General features: G+C 39.3%; 1 protein-coding gene across 4 annotated transcripts in view; it reads left to right on the top strand.

Annotated features, from left to right (window-relative positions):
* The window catches only part of stard13b (StAR related lipid transfer domain containing 13b), a 73,267-nt gene that overhangs the window by 3,540 nt on the left and 57,529 nt on the right, over positions 1-12,198 (top strand). The window contains exons 2-3 of one of the 4 annotated variants that reach the window (XM_085243934.1): positions 7,006-7,087; positions 9,103-10,118. In XM_085243934.1, coding sequence (XP_085100060.1) covers positions 9,219-10,118 — 900 coding nt within the window. In that variant the 5' untranslated portion in view covers positions 7,006-7,087; positions 9,103-9,218. Of the gene's footprint in view, positions 1-6,855; positions 7,088-7,357; positions 7,419-8,996; positions 9,012-9,102; positions 10,119-12,198 lie in introns of those variants that run through there. The other 3 variants (XM_085243937.1, XM_085243935.1, XM_085243936.1) reach the window with 3 other exon arrangements.

A 12,198-nucleotide genomic window follows, 5' to 3' on the forward strand; every position in this document is an offset into this window, starting at 1 on the left:
ATTTAAAGTATCGCTCACTCTCAGGAAGCAGAGGCACTCTAGCAGACACTGGGAAAGAGACTGCTTTCAATTATTAATGTGGACTATACACAGATGAAAGCTGCAATTTGTAAAGAAAAGCATATATTTTGAGCAGCTGGAGCTTTTCAGTATCAAGTTTGCATGTTCTGCCTGTGCCTGTGTGGGTTTTCTCCTTCAGTCTAGGGAGATCCATGTTAGGTTAACTGGTGATGGAGGAATGGATGGATTAAGTATATGTTTTCATTTTACACAACATGAAATTGTTTTTAGCTTCTCTGATATGTAATTGCTGCTTAAATTAATAAACATTATTTGGTATTTGTTGTGTGTCATTAGGATGAGGACTAACAGTCCAAATATTCAGTTTACTGTAAGGAGGACTAAGAAAACAGTAAATAATCATATTTAAGCAACTAGAATCAGGATAAATAAAGAATTTTCTCATTTGATTTTTTAAATTCTTTTTCATTTTCAGGTATATATATATATTTTTTTTGTTTGGCACTATAATCATGTAAAGTGGAGTAACATGCAATAAAACATAAATTACATGTTAAAATACTGCAAACTTGATATTTACTGTGATTTATTTTAATTCTAAAGCAAGTTCATGATTGCTGAAGACCAAGAAGACTATAACAGCACTAACAATGCATCAAATACTGCAGTATATTACTTTGAAAATCCATCCATCCATCCCCACTATCATGTTCAGGCTTACCAGGGTCGAGGGGTTGAAACCTGTCATACAGCGAGAGAGAGTGAGAGAAAATGAGAACCACATTGTGAAGTATGATATCCATGACTTAGATCAAATGTTAAAGTGTGATAACACCCTTGTGTAGTTCTGCAGTATTTTTCACCAGTGAAGCAGAAAGCAGAGTTGACGCACAGCTGTGAGCTGCAGTCTGCTTCAGGGCAGCTGTTTTCAAGGCTTGCAGCTCCTGCATCTCATTGTCGGCAGCAACAAAGAAAGAAGATGACAACTGCTGGCCTTTGATCTGTTTTTCTCTTTCTCTCATCAGGCAAAATACGAGCAGGTTGACTAAAGTGAGAAAGCTTTTCTTCCTCATCGTGGCATAAGTTACAATTGGTTCCTTGCTTAGAAAGCAAAGTTGTTGTTTTTTTTTTCAACTAAAAAAACAAAACAAAACAAAAAACGTCCCCCGAATAACATTTATTATACACAAATGCATGATCAATTTTATTCTGCACGCAATGTGTTTTTAACCAAATGAATAACCCTGTCATCTCCAAATAGCCCTGTCATCTTGGCATGTATTTTCATGTTCCAGGAAGCAGCAAACGTGCTAGTTGTCTAACCCAAGTAGGGGAGTGTGTGGTGCAATGTTTGCATCAGACACTGGATTTGAACATACCTGTCAATTACACAACAATCACAACATCAAGCCCACAAACCCCTCTGTGCGCACCTTCCACCCCTCAACTCCGAGCGGAAAGAATTCCTTGGTAGATTGCGAGCGCTTGTAGAGCGTGTTGCAGCAGGTGAGAGCAGGAGTGGTTATTGGATTGAATTAATTTGTAGCTGCTGTTTCTGTATGATATTGACGGCCTGTTGCTCGTTCCCTCCGAGGCAATCCTCTGGTCACACGAAAAGTATAATGGACTGACTCCTCATCCAGTCCTGTGTTCCTATAATCACATACATCCAGGTGAGGCAGCCTGTGTTTGGGCTGTGGTATAATTTTCTGTCGTTTCACCCAGTGTTTACATTTTTCCGTTCATTATCTTCTCAGTATTCCCTGGCATCGCTCATTGTTTGGCAATGTCCTTACAGCTGTTACCCTGACTAATTCTTTCTGTATGGCTCTCCTTTGTTATGCATTCTGCCCATATGTGTTGTCAAAGCTGTTATGCGTGAGCCAATGAGCCAAGACTTCATGAAAGGGAGCATAGCCAAAAATATAGACACACAAATATTTGCCAGCGGGGTTACAGTTGAGGTGCGAGTGGAAAAGCTCTTGGTTTTAAAGTCTCAGCTTTTCAATTTAAGTGGAAAATATTTGATTAACGCAACAATCTACTGGTCACTAAATCTGAATATTTAACTCTATTTTAAGATAGATAATTAGAATAGAATAGTCTCTGTTGCTGTTTTATCAGCAAGAAAAAGCTTAAGCAATTAACAAACCAAGATAACATCTGCTATCACACACTGATGGCCCTCATGGGGGCATTTCAAGAACAGCTGTTCTAATTCATTCAAGAGAGTGTTTTATTTCAGAGGGGTGGCTTTAAGATCTGGGATCTGCTGATGTTGCCCTTTTTATTTTTTAATGAACTCTACTTTCAGCAGCTCCCTTATTTGCATATTTGAGTTGGAAAATTTTCTTTCTTTCTTTTTTTTTTTTTAATGGTGGATGCCTTTCCTAACACAACTCCAGTTGGATTTAAGTCTTCTCTCAGGACTGCGTCAATGCTGTTTTGATTGCAAAGCAAACATGTAAACTGCAACACTACTGATGAAATCTGAGTTTTTATTCTAATAAAGGGATACTCATCCCCAGAGAAGTTGGCAAGCTGTTTGCATGCACATTTAAGTTAAACCCTCACCTCACCCATCAGGCTTCATCATGCATGTTGTCACCTGCTTAGTGAAAACATAAATTTCTCCTTTAAAATGCTTATTACGTTTGATTTCTATAATTATCCAATTTGTTCCCTGTAGCTCTTGTGATTTTGCTTTTTTATTGCTGGTATTTTAAAATAATATCTCACAATTATCCACATCTTAGTTTTTCCTAGATGAATTCAGGATGAAACGTGCCATTAAAACTACTGTGAATATACCTTTATCAGTCTTTAGAGGCTATAATTCAAATCTGATGAGGAGAAAAAACAATCTGAAAACTGGGCTTCTAATTTTCTCTGCACAGCTTTTACGGGATAAAGCTCAAGTGTAGCTTCATGTGATAATGCAGAACATCTGCCCATGTTCTTTGGTATGCTGTGAATCTGTAGGGGAGTCAGAAAGCAGCAGAGATATTGAGCCAGACTGCGGTATCGCTGGAATGTTTTCTAGTGATGTTTGTGTTTTATATTGTATCTGTCTGTTGCCACAGCTCTGTACAGTTTGCATTGCATAAAATGCGTACAACAGCATAAGCAATGCTTTATGTTATCAGTGTTGCAGAAGCAGATAAATTATTCATTTTCCATACTGACACTGTTAGTGTTTTCTGTCTCTTGCTCTGTGTAGCAATAGGACATTTCATTGCTGGCAGGCAAACCTACCACCATACAGCCACATGTTTCAACAACACAGCTGGCTCCATTTCCTTTCCCTCACTTTAATCTCACTATACAATGTGAAGATCACAGCGTCTTCAGAGCGTCTGTCTCATCTTGACAGCCCTGTTGATATCTCTGATAAGAAGAAGGAGAGACGAGACAGCAGGTGAATGTGTTTCACCTCATACAGTGTAAATCATCCTCACAAGTTATAAATCTCTTAATATCTTGACATCACTACGTGTATATCATTGTTACGTGTGAAAATATAATTACAGGTGATGTTTGTACCGGAGGTCCATAAACAGTTCGCTATATATTACATGTTAACTCCAAAAAGTAGAAATAACTACATTTAATTAGTTCTAAAATGATCATGAAAAGTTTGAAAGTAAAAAATAGATCATTCACACACAGGATGTAAAGGATATTTATTTGGAGTTTATATTTAGTAAATATAAATGGACATAAAAAGTGTTATTGCTTTTTAGCATTGTGGGGTTTAGATGACTCTTTTGACAGTTTTTTCACATGGCTGTGTGAACTCAAAGGCAAATCGTCACCCCAGAAAGATCTTCCATAACCTTAGATTTGTCAAACTGTAATGTTTCGAAAAGAGAGAACAGAAAAACAGAGTGATCATGAACTCCTCTAGTTTCAGTCTCTTATACATCCAGCTGAAGTGAGTGACGAACAGATTGGTAATCTGTCTCTCTGATTGCTCTGTAAATCTGCCAGAAGTATCAGTAATATCCTTTTTCACTCACACTTGCTTCTTTCTGGAGGGTTTGGCACGGAACGCCTCCGCCTGCTGCCTGCTGCCTTGGTGGAATTCCTGCCATCTCAAATAGTTTGCTTTGCAAGCCTGACATATCCATCCCCAGACCTGTCTTGACATAGTTGTCATAGCAGTGATCTGCAGTGGGAAGCCTTGTCTTGTTTCCTTTTTGACAAGCTCTGCGTATGATTGTGGGTTCAAAAGTTGCGCTTAGCTTTGGTACTAAACAGTTGAATGTTTCTGGAACCACTAGAATGAAGAAAATAGAAACTTCAATGGCTACACGGGCCCAAAACATGACTTCTTCGACTTGTTAGTAAAATCACTCAAGTGCAACAGTTCTGAATTTAAAAGCCTAGTCAAATTAAATGAATTTTCACTGGCTAAAGTCATAAATTGCCTAAAAGAATTGGAGTTCTGCCTTGACATCCAGATGGTAGGATCAGAATTGTTTGCAACCAACATGAAATCTTGGATTCATCCTGCCTTGTATCAGCAGTTTAGGCTTCTGCTGCTGTAATGGTGTGGGAGATATTTTCTTGGCACCTCAGTGCCAAATGAGCATCATTTAAACACCACAGCCTACCTGATTATTGCCAATCCCTCAGTGTGACCATCTTCTGATGGCTACTTCCAGCGGGATAACACAGCACGTCACAAAGCTCAAATCATTTCAAACTGGTTTCTTCAATATGACAAGGAGTTCACTGGTGACTGCTCTCCACATCCACCTGATTTCAGTCCAATAGAGCAATTTTTTTTAAAAAACATACTTTTTTTTGTTTGCTTTTTCAGTTATGCATGCTTTTTTTAAAAGCATGACCATTTTGACTGAGAGATGAATGGCCAGGTGGGTGTAGCTGCTAGCTGTGTGTTAGACCAGTGTAAAGTGACTACTGTAAATATACAGTGTATATATATACATAGAGAGATTTAGTGGGCTATACTACTTCCCTTTTATGATAATGTTCAAACACCAAAGCTCTTGTGTGCCTCATGTAACCTTTCCATGTAAGCATCCAGACAGTAGAGGAAATATAAACATAAACACATCAAGGACATCAGGAATGTCATGACTGAACAAAAGATCATGCACACTCTGCACTCATACCCTATCTTAAAGGTCAAAAAGCAGATTTGAATAGATATTCAACAACTGCTGTGTTAAGTATTCCTAAATATACATGGAAACATTTCTGCTGCTGTACGTACATATGGGTTATATGATTAAGAAAAAAAAATGCACTATAAGGGTCAGTAATAGTATAGTAATAGTATATACTATATAGTATGGTATACTATTATAGTATACTATATACTACTATAGTATACTATAGTATGGTATACTATAGTATACTATACTATACTATATATAGTATAGTATATAGTATACTATATAGTGTGTGTGTGTGTGTGTGTGTGTGTGTGTGTGTGTGTGTGTGTGTGTGTGTGTGTATATATATATATATATATATATATATATATATATAAGTATATTATACTGTACTATATAGCATAGTATAGTCTTACAGTTTTTGGAAGCTTTTGGATTCATTTGCAGACCAGTTTATTTACCTGAATTTTTTTAGAGGAATCTTTTTAACTTGCTTGTGGGGCAGGGATAGCTCAGTAGGTAAAGTGGTCGCCACATGATCGGAAGGTCGGCGGTTCGAATCCACTTAACGGCTACCCTGAGGTACCCCTGAGCAAGGTACCGTCCCTACACACTGCTCCCCGGGCGCCTGCTTAGTGGGCTGCCCACTGCTTCACTGAGTGAATGGGTCAAATGCAGAGAAAAACAAGTAATTTCCCCATGGGGATCAATAAAGTATCCATTATTATTATTATTATTATTATTAAGTCACTTAACACTGATCTATGGATTGTTCAAGCGTAAAATTCACACCTAACTCAAACTGTGAACGGTGCAGGAAGAAGGCTGAAGACAATTAGGAAAAGAGGAATAAAGAGCAGGAGGAAGCTCTCAACACTGCTGAGGGAAGATGACAGCCACAGGCTGAATGCAAAGTATTTTATGAATGAGAGAAGCATTTTCTCCCCTCAGGCCAGAGGTCAGTTTGAGTCCAAATGCTTTTTATTTCTGTAGAAGTGGTTTCACATATTATTCCTGACAATCAAATAAAAGAGACAATTGTTATAAACTTATAAAAGCAAGCATAATTTTACTTCAAATTTCTTCCAGAAGCAGTATGAAATAAAATAAAATAAATCTACATCACTTAAAAAATATGGAGACCTATAGGGACTTTCTTTGAACAGACATTAAAAAAATATTTTCTATACATGAAGTAATATCAATAATGTAACTCAGTTATTAGGCATTTCCCAAAGGTGCCATTAAGAATAATGTATTTATGTTTTATAATGTGAATATTACACAAATTAGTACAATGTGGTATTCATGTAAACCGAACAGTCAGTGTTTGCTTGTAAATGAAAACTTGAGGAAGCATGCTTCCTTTTCAGCATCTGAATCTTCCGTTTCAATCTTCTCACAAAGATATCATCTTAATCTGTGATTACCTGCTCCAGCCTGATTCCCAGGGTGAATGACTTGAAAGCATTCTTTCTCATCACAGTGTTTCAAAGCTGAGCACAGACGGTTCAGCCAGTGAACTCAGGCATTCCCCAGAGGTTGTTTTTGAGGTCTTGAAACCATTTCACGTTATTTTACACTATCAACTGTTGGTCCCTTTACTCTGCACACCCACCTCTATCTCCTTTCTCCTCCCCTTTCACCTCCGAGCAAGTACACATTCTCCCTGCTCATATGCAGGGAGAATGTGAGCTGATCACTCTTGCTGCCCCCCTATCCCAGAGAAAAGCATAAGGAGGGGGTGATGGCAGGCTTGCCAGAAGAAGTCTATGTGAACATGTGTGCCGCTGTGAGGGGCTGTCCAACTCCCTCTCTCTCTCTCTCTCTGTTTTTACAGGAACCAGGCTTGCTGTTTCTGTCTTGCCATGATTTCAGTGACATTGTTTAGGAAACACAGACAACTCATTTCTACTCAGCAGGTAAGAGTCACCTTCCCTGTGCTTATGAGTGTAGAAACCACGATAACTGTTAATTTCTCTCTTTGCTAATAATGCTTAGCTGAGTTTGTGTGTTAGGCTGTATGTTGTTTCTAAGTATGTTGAACTATTCAGGACTTTTTTCTTATTGCCTTAATAATCCCCCAAGACTCTTTTCACTTTTCTAGATAGTCTTGCCATGTCAGTGAACACACGAAGTCTGTCTTCACTCTGTGACTTCTTCTCTTCATTTAAATCAGCCCGGCATTCATCTGAGGATAATGAGACTTTTCAAGGAAACACTAAACAAAAGAAAAAAAAGAGAAAGAAAGAAGTAAGGAAAAAAAAGAGCATTTCCTTGAAAGGCACCCTAATCCTCTGTACACTTCACATACACCATGTAGGGACAGGTTGTACTGAAGACCCTATACAGAGTTTCGTAAACTATTATATAACACTGCTTATGCCTTTGCAAATGCATATGTCTAGCATTGTTTTTCCAGTTAGGATTTGTCCTTGTCTGAGAATGCCTTATCTGCTTGTTTTCCAAAGTTCGTGTGCATGTGTGTTTGTGTATGACTGTTTGTCAAGTGTCTCAAGGCCACGTAAAGGCGTTGCCAACTGCTGATTTCTCACAGAAACAGCGCCGACCCACATGGGCTAAACTACACAAATTAACTTTCAAAATACACGTAAATACACGTACCTAAATGATGATCTTGATAAACGTTTGGGCTTGCATGTGACTTGTTTTGCTTTTAAAATGCTGATTAGAAACAGCAGGTCTCCTGTAGGTTATGGTTATTCAGGAATCGTCCTGGATCATCTGAAAAAATGTCATTTGACTTACACAGATGACAAACTTGTTTGGTGGCAAAATAAGTGTCGCGGTTCTGGGTCAGTTTGACCCAGTATTTTGAGTTGTCGTGTTTTGGTGTGTTTTTGCATTTTGGATTCTTTCCTTATGATGATTATGAATCTATGTTTCAGTTATTCTTGTTTAGGGAGTTGTTAGTAGGTTTTGTGTTCTCATGTTTTTGCAGGTTTAGTTCAAGTTCCATGTGTCATTTTCTGTCTGTCTCTCAGTGTCGAGTCTGCGTCTTTGTGTGATGGTTTCTTGTTCCTGTTTTATTGTGATGGTCTGCGTCTCATGTGAGTGTGTTCAGTTTTACCTCTTGTCTCGTCTCGTTGATTACTCCCAGCTGTGTCCCCCACCTGTGTGTAATCTCCCTGTGTTTCTCTGTGTGCATTTAAGTCGCGTCTTCTGTCTTTGTAGTTGCTGGTCCGTCTGTGTATCCACCCTGCTTCATCTGTGTGTTTTCCTGCTGTCCACCGCCATCTGTTTCTGTTCGCTCTCATTCATATTCAGGTTCGTGTTCTGTAGTCAGTTTGTTCCCAGTATAGTTTAGCCTTTGTTCCTTTCGCCTTTTGTCCATTTTTATTTTTTGTGTTTAATAAACCACCCTCACACCTTTACAAGTGCCTGCGTTTGGATCCTCCTTTATTTTTCCACACGGCTCATCTCATTCGCCGTGACAATAAGGAAATTGTTTGTTTTTCCGCGTACACTTTGAATGTCTCGGGCTTGTCCAAGGTGCGTTTTAAAGAAGGGCTTAATGAAGGGGTGACATCCACGGACATCCTCTGCCCTGATGAATGGCGGAGTGCGTAATAAATCACCAACTGTGGAAGAGCAGTCAGATTCCTCTGTGCAGTGATGTCACCACTATTGGGTGTGAAACAGATCCAGACTTGAACAGCCCAGCATGAGCCAGATGTTGAGTTTAGTTTCACTCCACGCTCTTGGCTGGATGGCATGTACTCAGAGCCGTTCAAAGCTAGATTTAGAGGCTTTATATTACACATGTACAGGGTATAGTGAGGCTGTGGTAATTACAGGACACAGAGACGTACGTAAACATCTCAAGTATGTATCATCTCGTTTTACGTGTGCTGTGAGCTGTGATCTTCTTGTTCTTTTTCACATGAATTACAAATGATCTGTCTGTTTGTTTCAGGTTCATTTGCTTCACAGTTTGAGAGTCTTGCATGAAAAATGGCCGTCCGATATATCAAGCTCAAGTACTTGTGGATTTATGCTTTGAATTATGAAATACTATAAAATACAACAAAAATGGAGGTCACATCGGAGGTGAATTTGGAGAATCATCAGTCTTGGACAGTTTTAGGATTGCACAAAGTGACCTTTCTCACAAAAGACTCACCTAGAGAATATGCTGCTATCTCAACTAATGACTCACTGGAGCGCAGAGGAGATGATTTTTGTTCTAAAGCCCAAAGCTCACTCTTAGAGCGAAGTGGAGATATAACCACAAATGAAAAGGCTTTTGTTTGTGCTGTTCAGAAGACTGTGTGCTTTCTGGAGACTGAAGAAAAGTCAGTCATCCCTAGGGAAGCATCTCTGAACTCAGCTCAGCTTCTTGAATCGAAACTTATTTCACTCAGGACTAATCAGAGCTGCTGTGGTAACTTTTCACCTCCTCCTCCTGAATCAGAAGACCAGTCAAGCAAAGCTGTGCAGAATCATCCTGATGAGACGCTGGATTTTACCTGTGAATATTTGAAAATAGACCGCAAAAACTTTGACCTAGTCGCCCTTAATCGGAACTCCATTCCTGCCACTGAGGTCCCTGCAGTTATTCCCGAATGTGGCTTGAGAGTCCTGGATTTGCCACACATTGTGAAACACAAACAGAGCTCCATTACCTTCTCAGACTACACCTGCCCTCCGACAGGCAACGGCTATGCTTTTGTAAATGAGAGCTCTGACGACGGAGGCTCATCACAGGAAGGTGAGCAGGACGATGATGGTCATCACGACGGCGACAATGACGACGACGACGATGACGATGTGTTCCCAGAGCTACCTCACGGTCAAGATCTCCTTGTCCATCATAGACAGAGGAACGCAGGCAAAGAGAAAAAGAAACTTTGCACGAGCTCACAAGCAGGAAATGATCACACACTGAGAAGCTGTGGTTATGAAGCAGAGGGGGAAACCAGCAGTGAGAAGGTATGCTTTAAAATATTCTCTTTTGCCCTTCAATTTTAGTATTAATCAATTAATAACCCCTTGCCATGAAAATAGAAGTTATTTTTAGATGCACAATTTCACAAATAAAATATCTGCTTACTTAGCAACAGAAAAGAAACGTAATGAAGTGGAAATCTACAACAGTAGATTCATCACTAAATGCTGCCACAGAACTGTTTATTCCTGCCACATAAGGCAGCGCTCACAGCACTCATAAATGACACGTGATATTTATTTTAGATGTCCCCCTACAAACCCCCCCCCCCAAAAAACTATATATTTAACATATGAAATATCTCAATACAAGACATAATGTAAGAAGACCCTGCACTTGAATTTAGCACATGTGAAATGTTTTCCCACGTGTGCTAAAACCGGTGAATTCTGTCATAAATTCACACAAGATTTCTTGGAGGCAAATAAAATAAAGTGTTTTAGAGCATGATATCCTAAGAAGAGGGAAACGGATATACTGATAACATAGGTACAGTTCAGTGTCTGAATTCATGATTTTTCTGTTTTCTTTAGAAAAGGAAAGGTTGACACTGAGAGCTAAAACAGAGTTGCTATAAGTGTGTGGGAGTACATAGACTCCACATTGGTACTGATGTACAAAGCTGTTTGCAGTTCTGTTTCCTTGCACTCCATCAGAAGGCAGCAACATTTCAGTAGGCCTATTGGCACCGAACTTAGCTGCCCATTACTGAGCTTTCTGCCCCATCTTTATCGAAGGCAATCACTAATCTTTATTGCCCTTTTAAAATCTTATATGCACATTCGTCTTATAATCCATTAAATATGTGTTCCGCTACAGCTGAGGAGGTTGTATCCAATTGCACATAACTGTCTTTTTTTTTTTTAACAGTCGAGCAGGGCAGAGTAAAGCGCATGTCGACTTCTCTGTCTGTTGGTTGGGGAAGATGTCGTAATGCCAGCTTTATGTGCAGAATGATACTCTGCCCTGAATAGGTTGTTTTGGAGAGGAGTTGAGGAATGCAGGGAATCCAGGGAGTCTGTTGTAAATATTATTAAAGGACAGCAACAAATGTTTCTTGTGCTGTCACACGACAAACCGTGTCATCTTATGGCAGGCAGGCTGTTATGTGAGGGTTACTGTAAGCCAGGCAAGGCATGTAAAAGTTGTTTGTGAAGTTTTAAGGAACTAGTGTGCGGACAACTTTATGTTTCTGTGAGCATGCTTGAGTCTCATAGTGTGTTATTAGAAGGGGGAGCCAGTAGGGCTATGGAAAATATACCAATAAATGAATACACAAGTAAAATAAAGTAAAATAAAAAGTAGCAAACATCAGCGTAGCAATATAAATTAGTTAACTAATTAATTACTTATCTTGTAGTTATTGTTATTTGCTTCATCTCTCAGCCTCATCCTGTCTGTTTTTTTTTCCCTTTTCTGGGTTGGCTCCAGACCTCTGATTGAATAATTTAAATATGTAATTGCAGAACACTAGAGCTGCACAGTCCAGTTTGTTTTGACTGTGGTAGTGTGCATATCTTTCTTTAAAGTCTCTGGATGTGAAAGATTATTTCTGAAATAGCACACAGTTGCAGTAGTTAACATGAACCATATGAGGGCACCATTTGCATAAAGTTAACACTCTGTGGTATCTTCACAACTCTTTACTTCAGCTGATTTTGGCTCAAACGTAAGTAAAAGAATGCACTTCTTAAACTATCTTTCCAGCTCTACAGATATGGCTGTGGCTGTGTTCATGGGGTATTTTTGCAACACAGGGTAGTAGGAATGTAATTTATTTCTCCAAGCAGCCAGGTAGCCGTTGCCCTTTCGCATGACCGGCTGCTACATTTGGATACCTCCATGGTGATCTCTGGCACTCTCTGTGGGTGGCGTAGACTAGGCAGCCAGCCCAGATCTCACACACTTAACTCCTCATTTCCATGTCAAAGCCAGTATGTTGGGGTTTACAATGTGGCCAATTTGCGCTGATAAAGTTATAGTCAGCTCACATCTTGTTGTCCCCAGATGATAGTATTGATGCATTTATCTAAAGGATTGACTCATACCAGCGCAGTTGCTATG

Source organism: Mchenga conophoros, linkage group LG14 (assembly GCF_057382185.1).
Source record: "Mchenga conophoros isolate Kocher_MC1m ecotype Shallow Benthic linkage group LG14, M_conophoros_male_GT1.1, whole genome shotgun sequence".
Classification (NCBI taxonomy): domain Eukaryota; kingdom Metazoa; phylum Chordata; class Actinopteri; order Cichliformes; family Cichlidae; genus Mchenga; species Mchenga conophoros.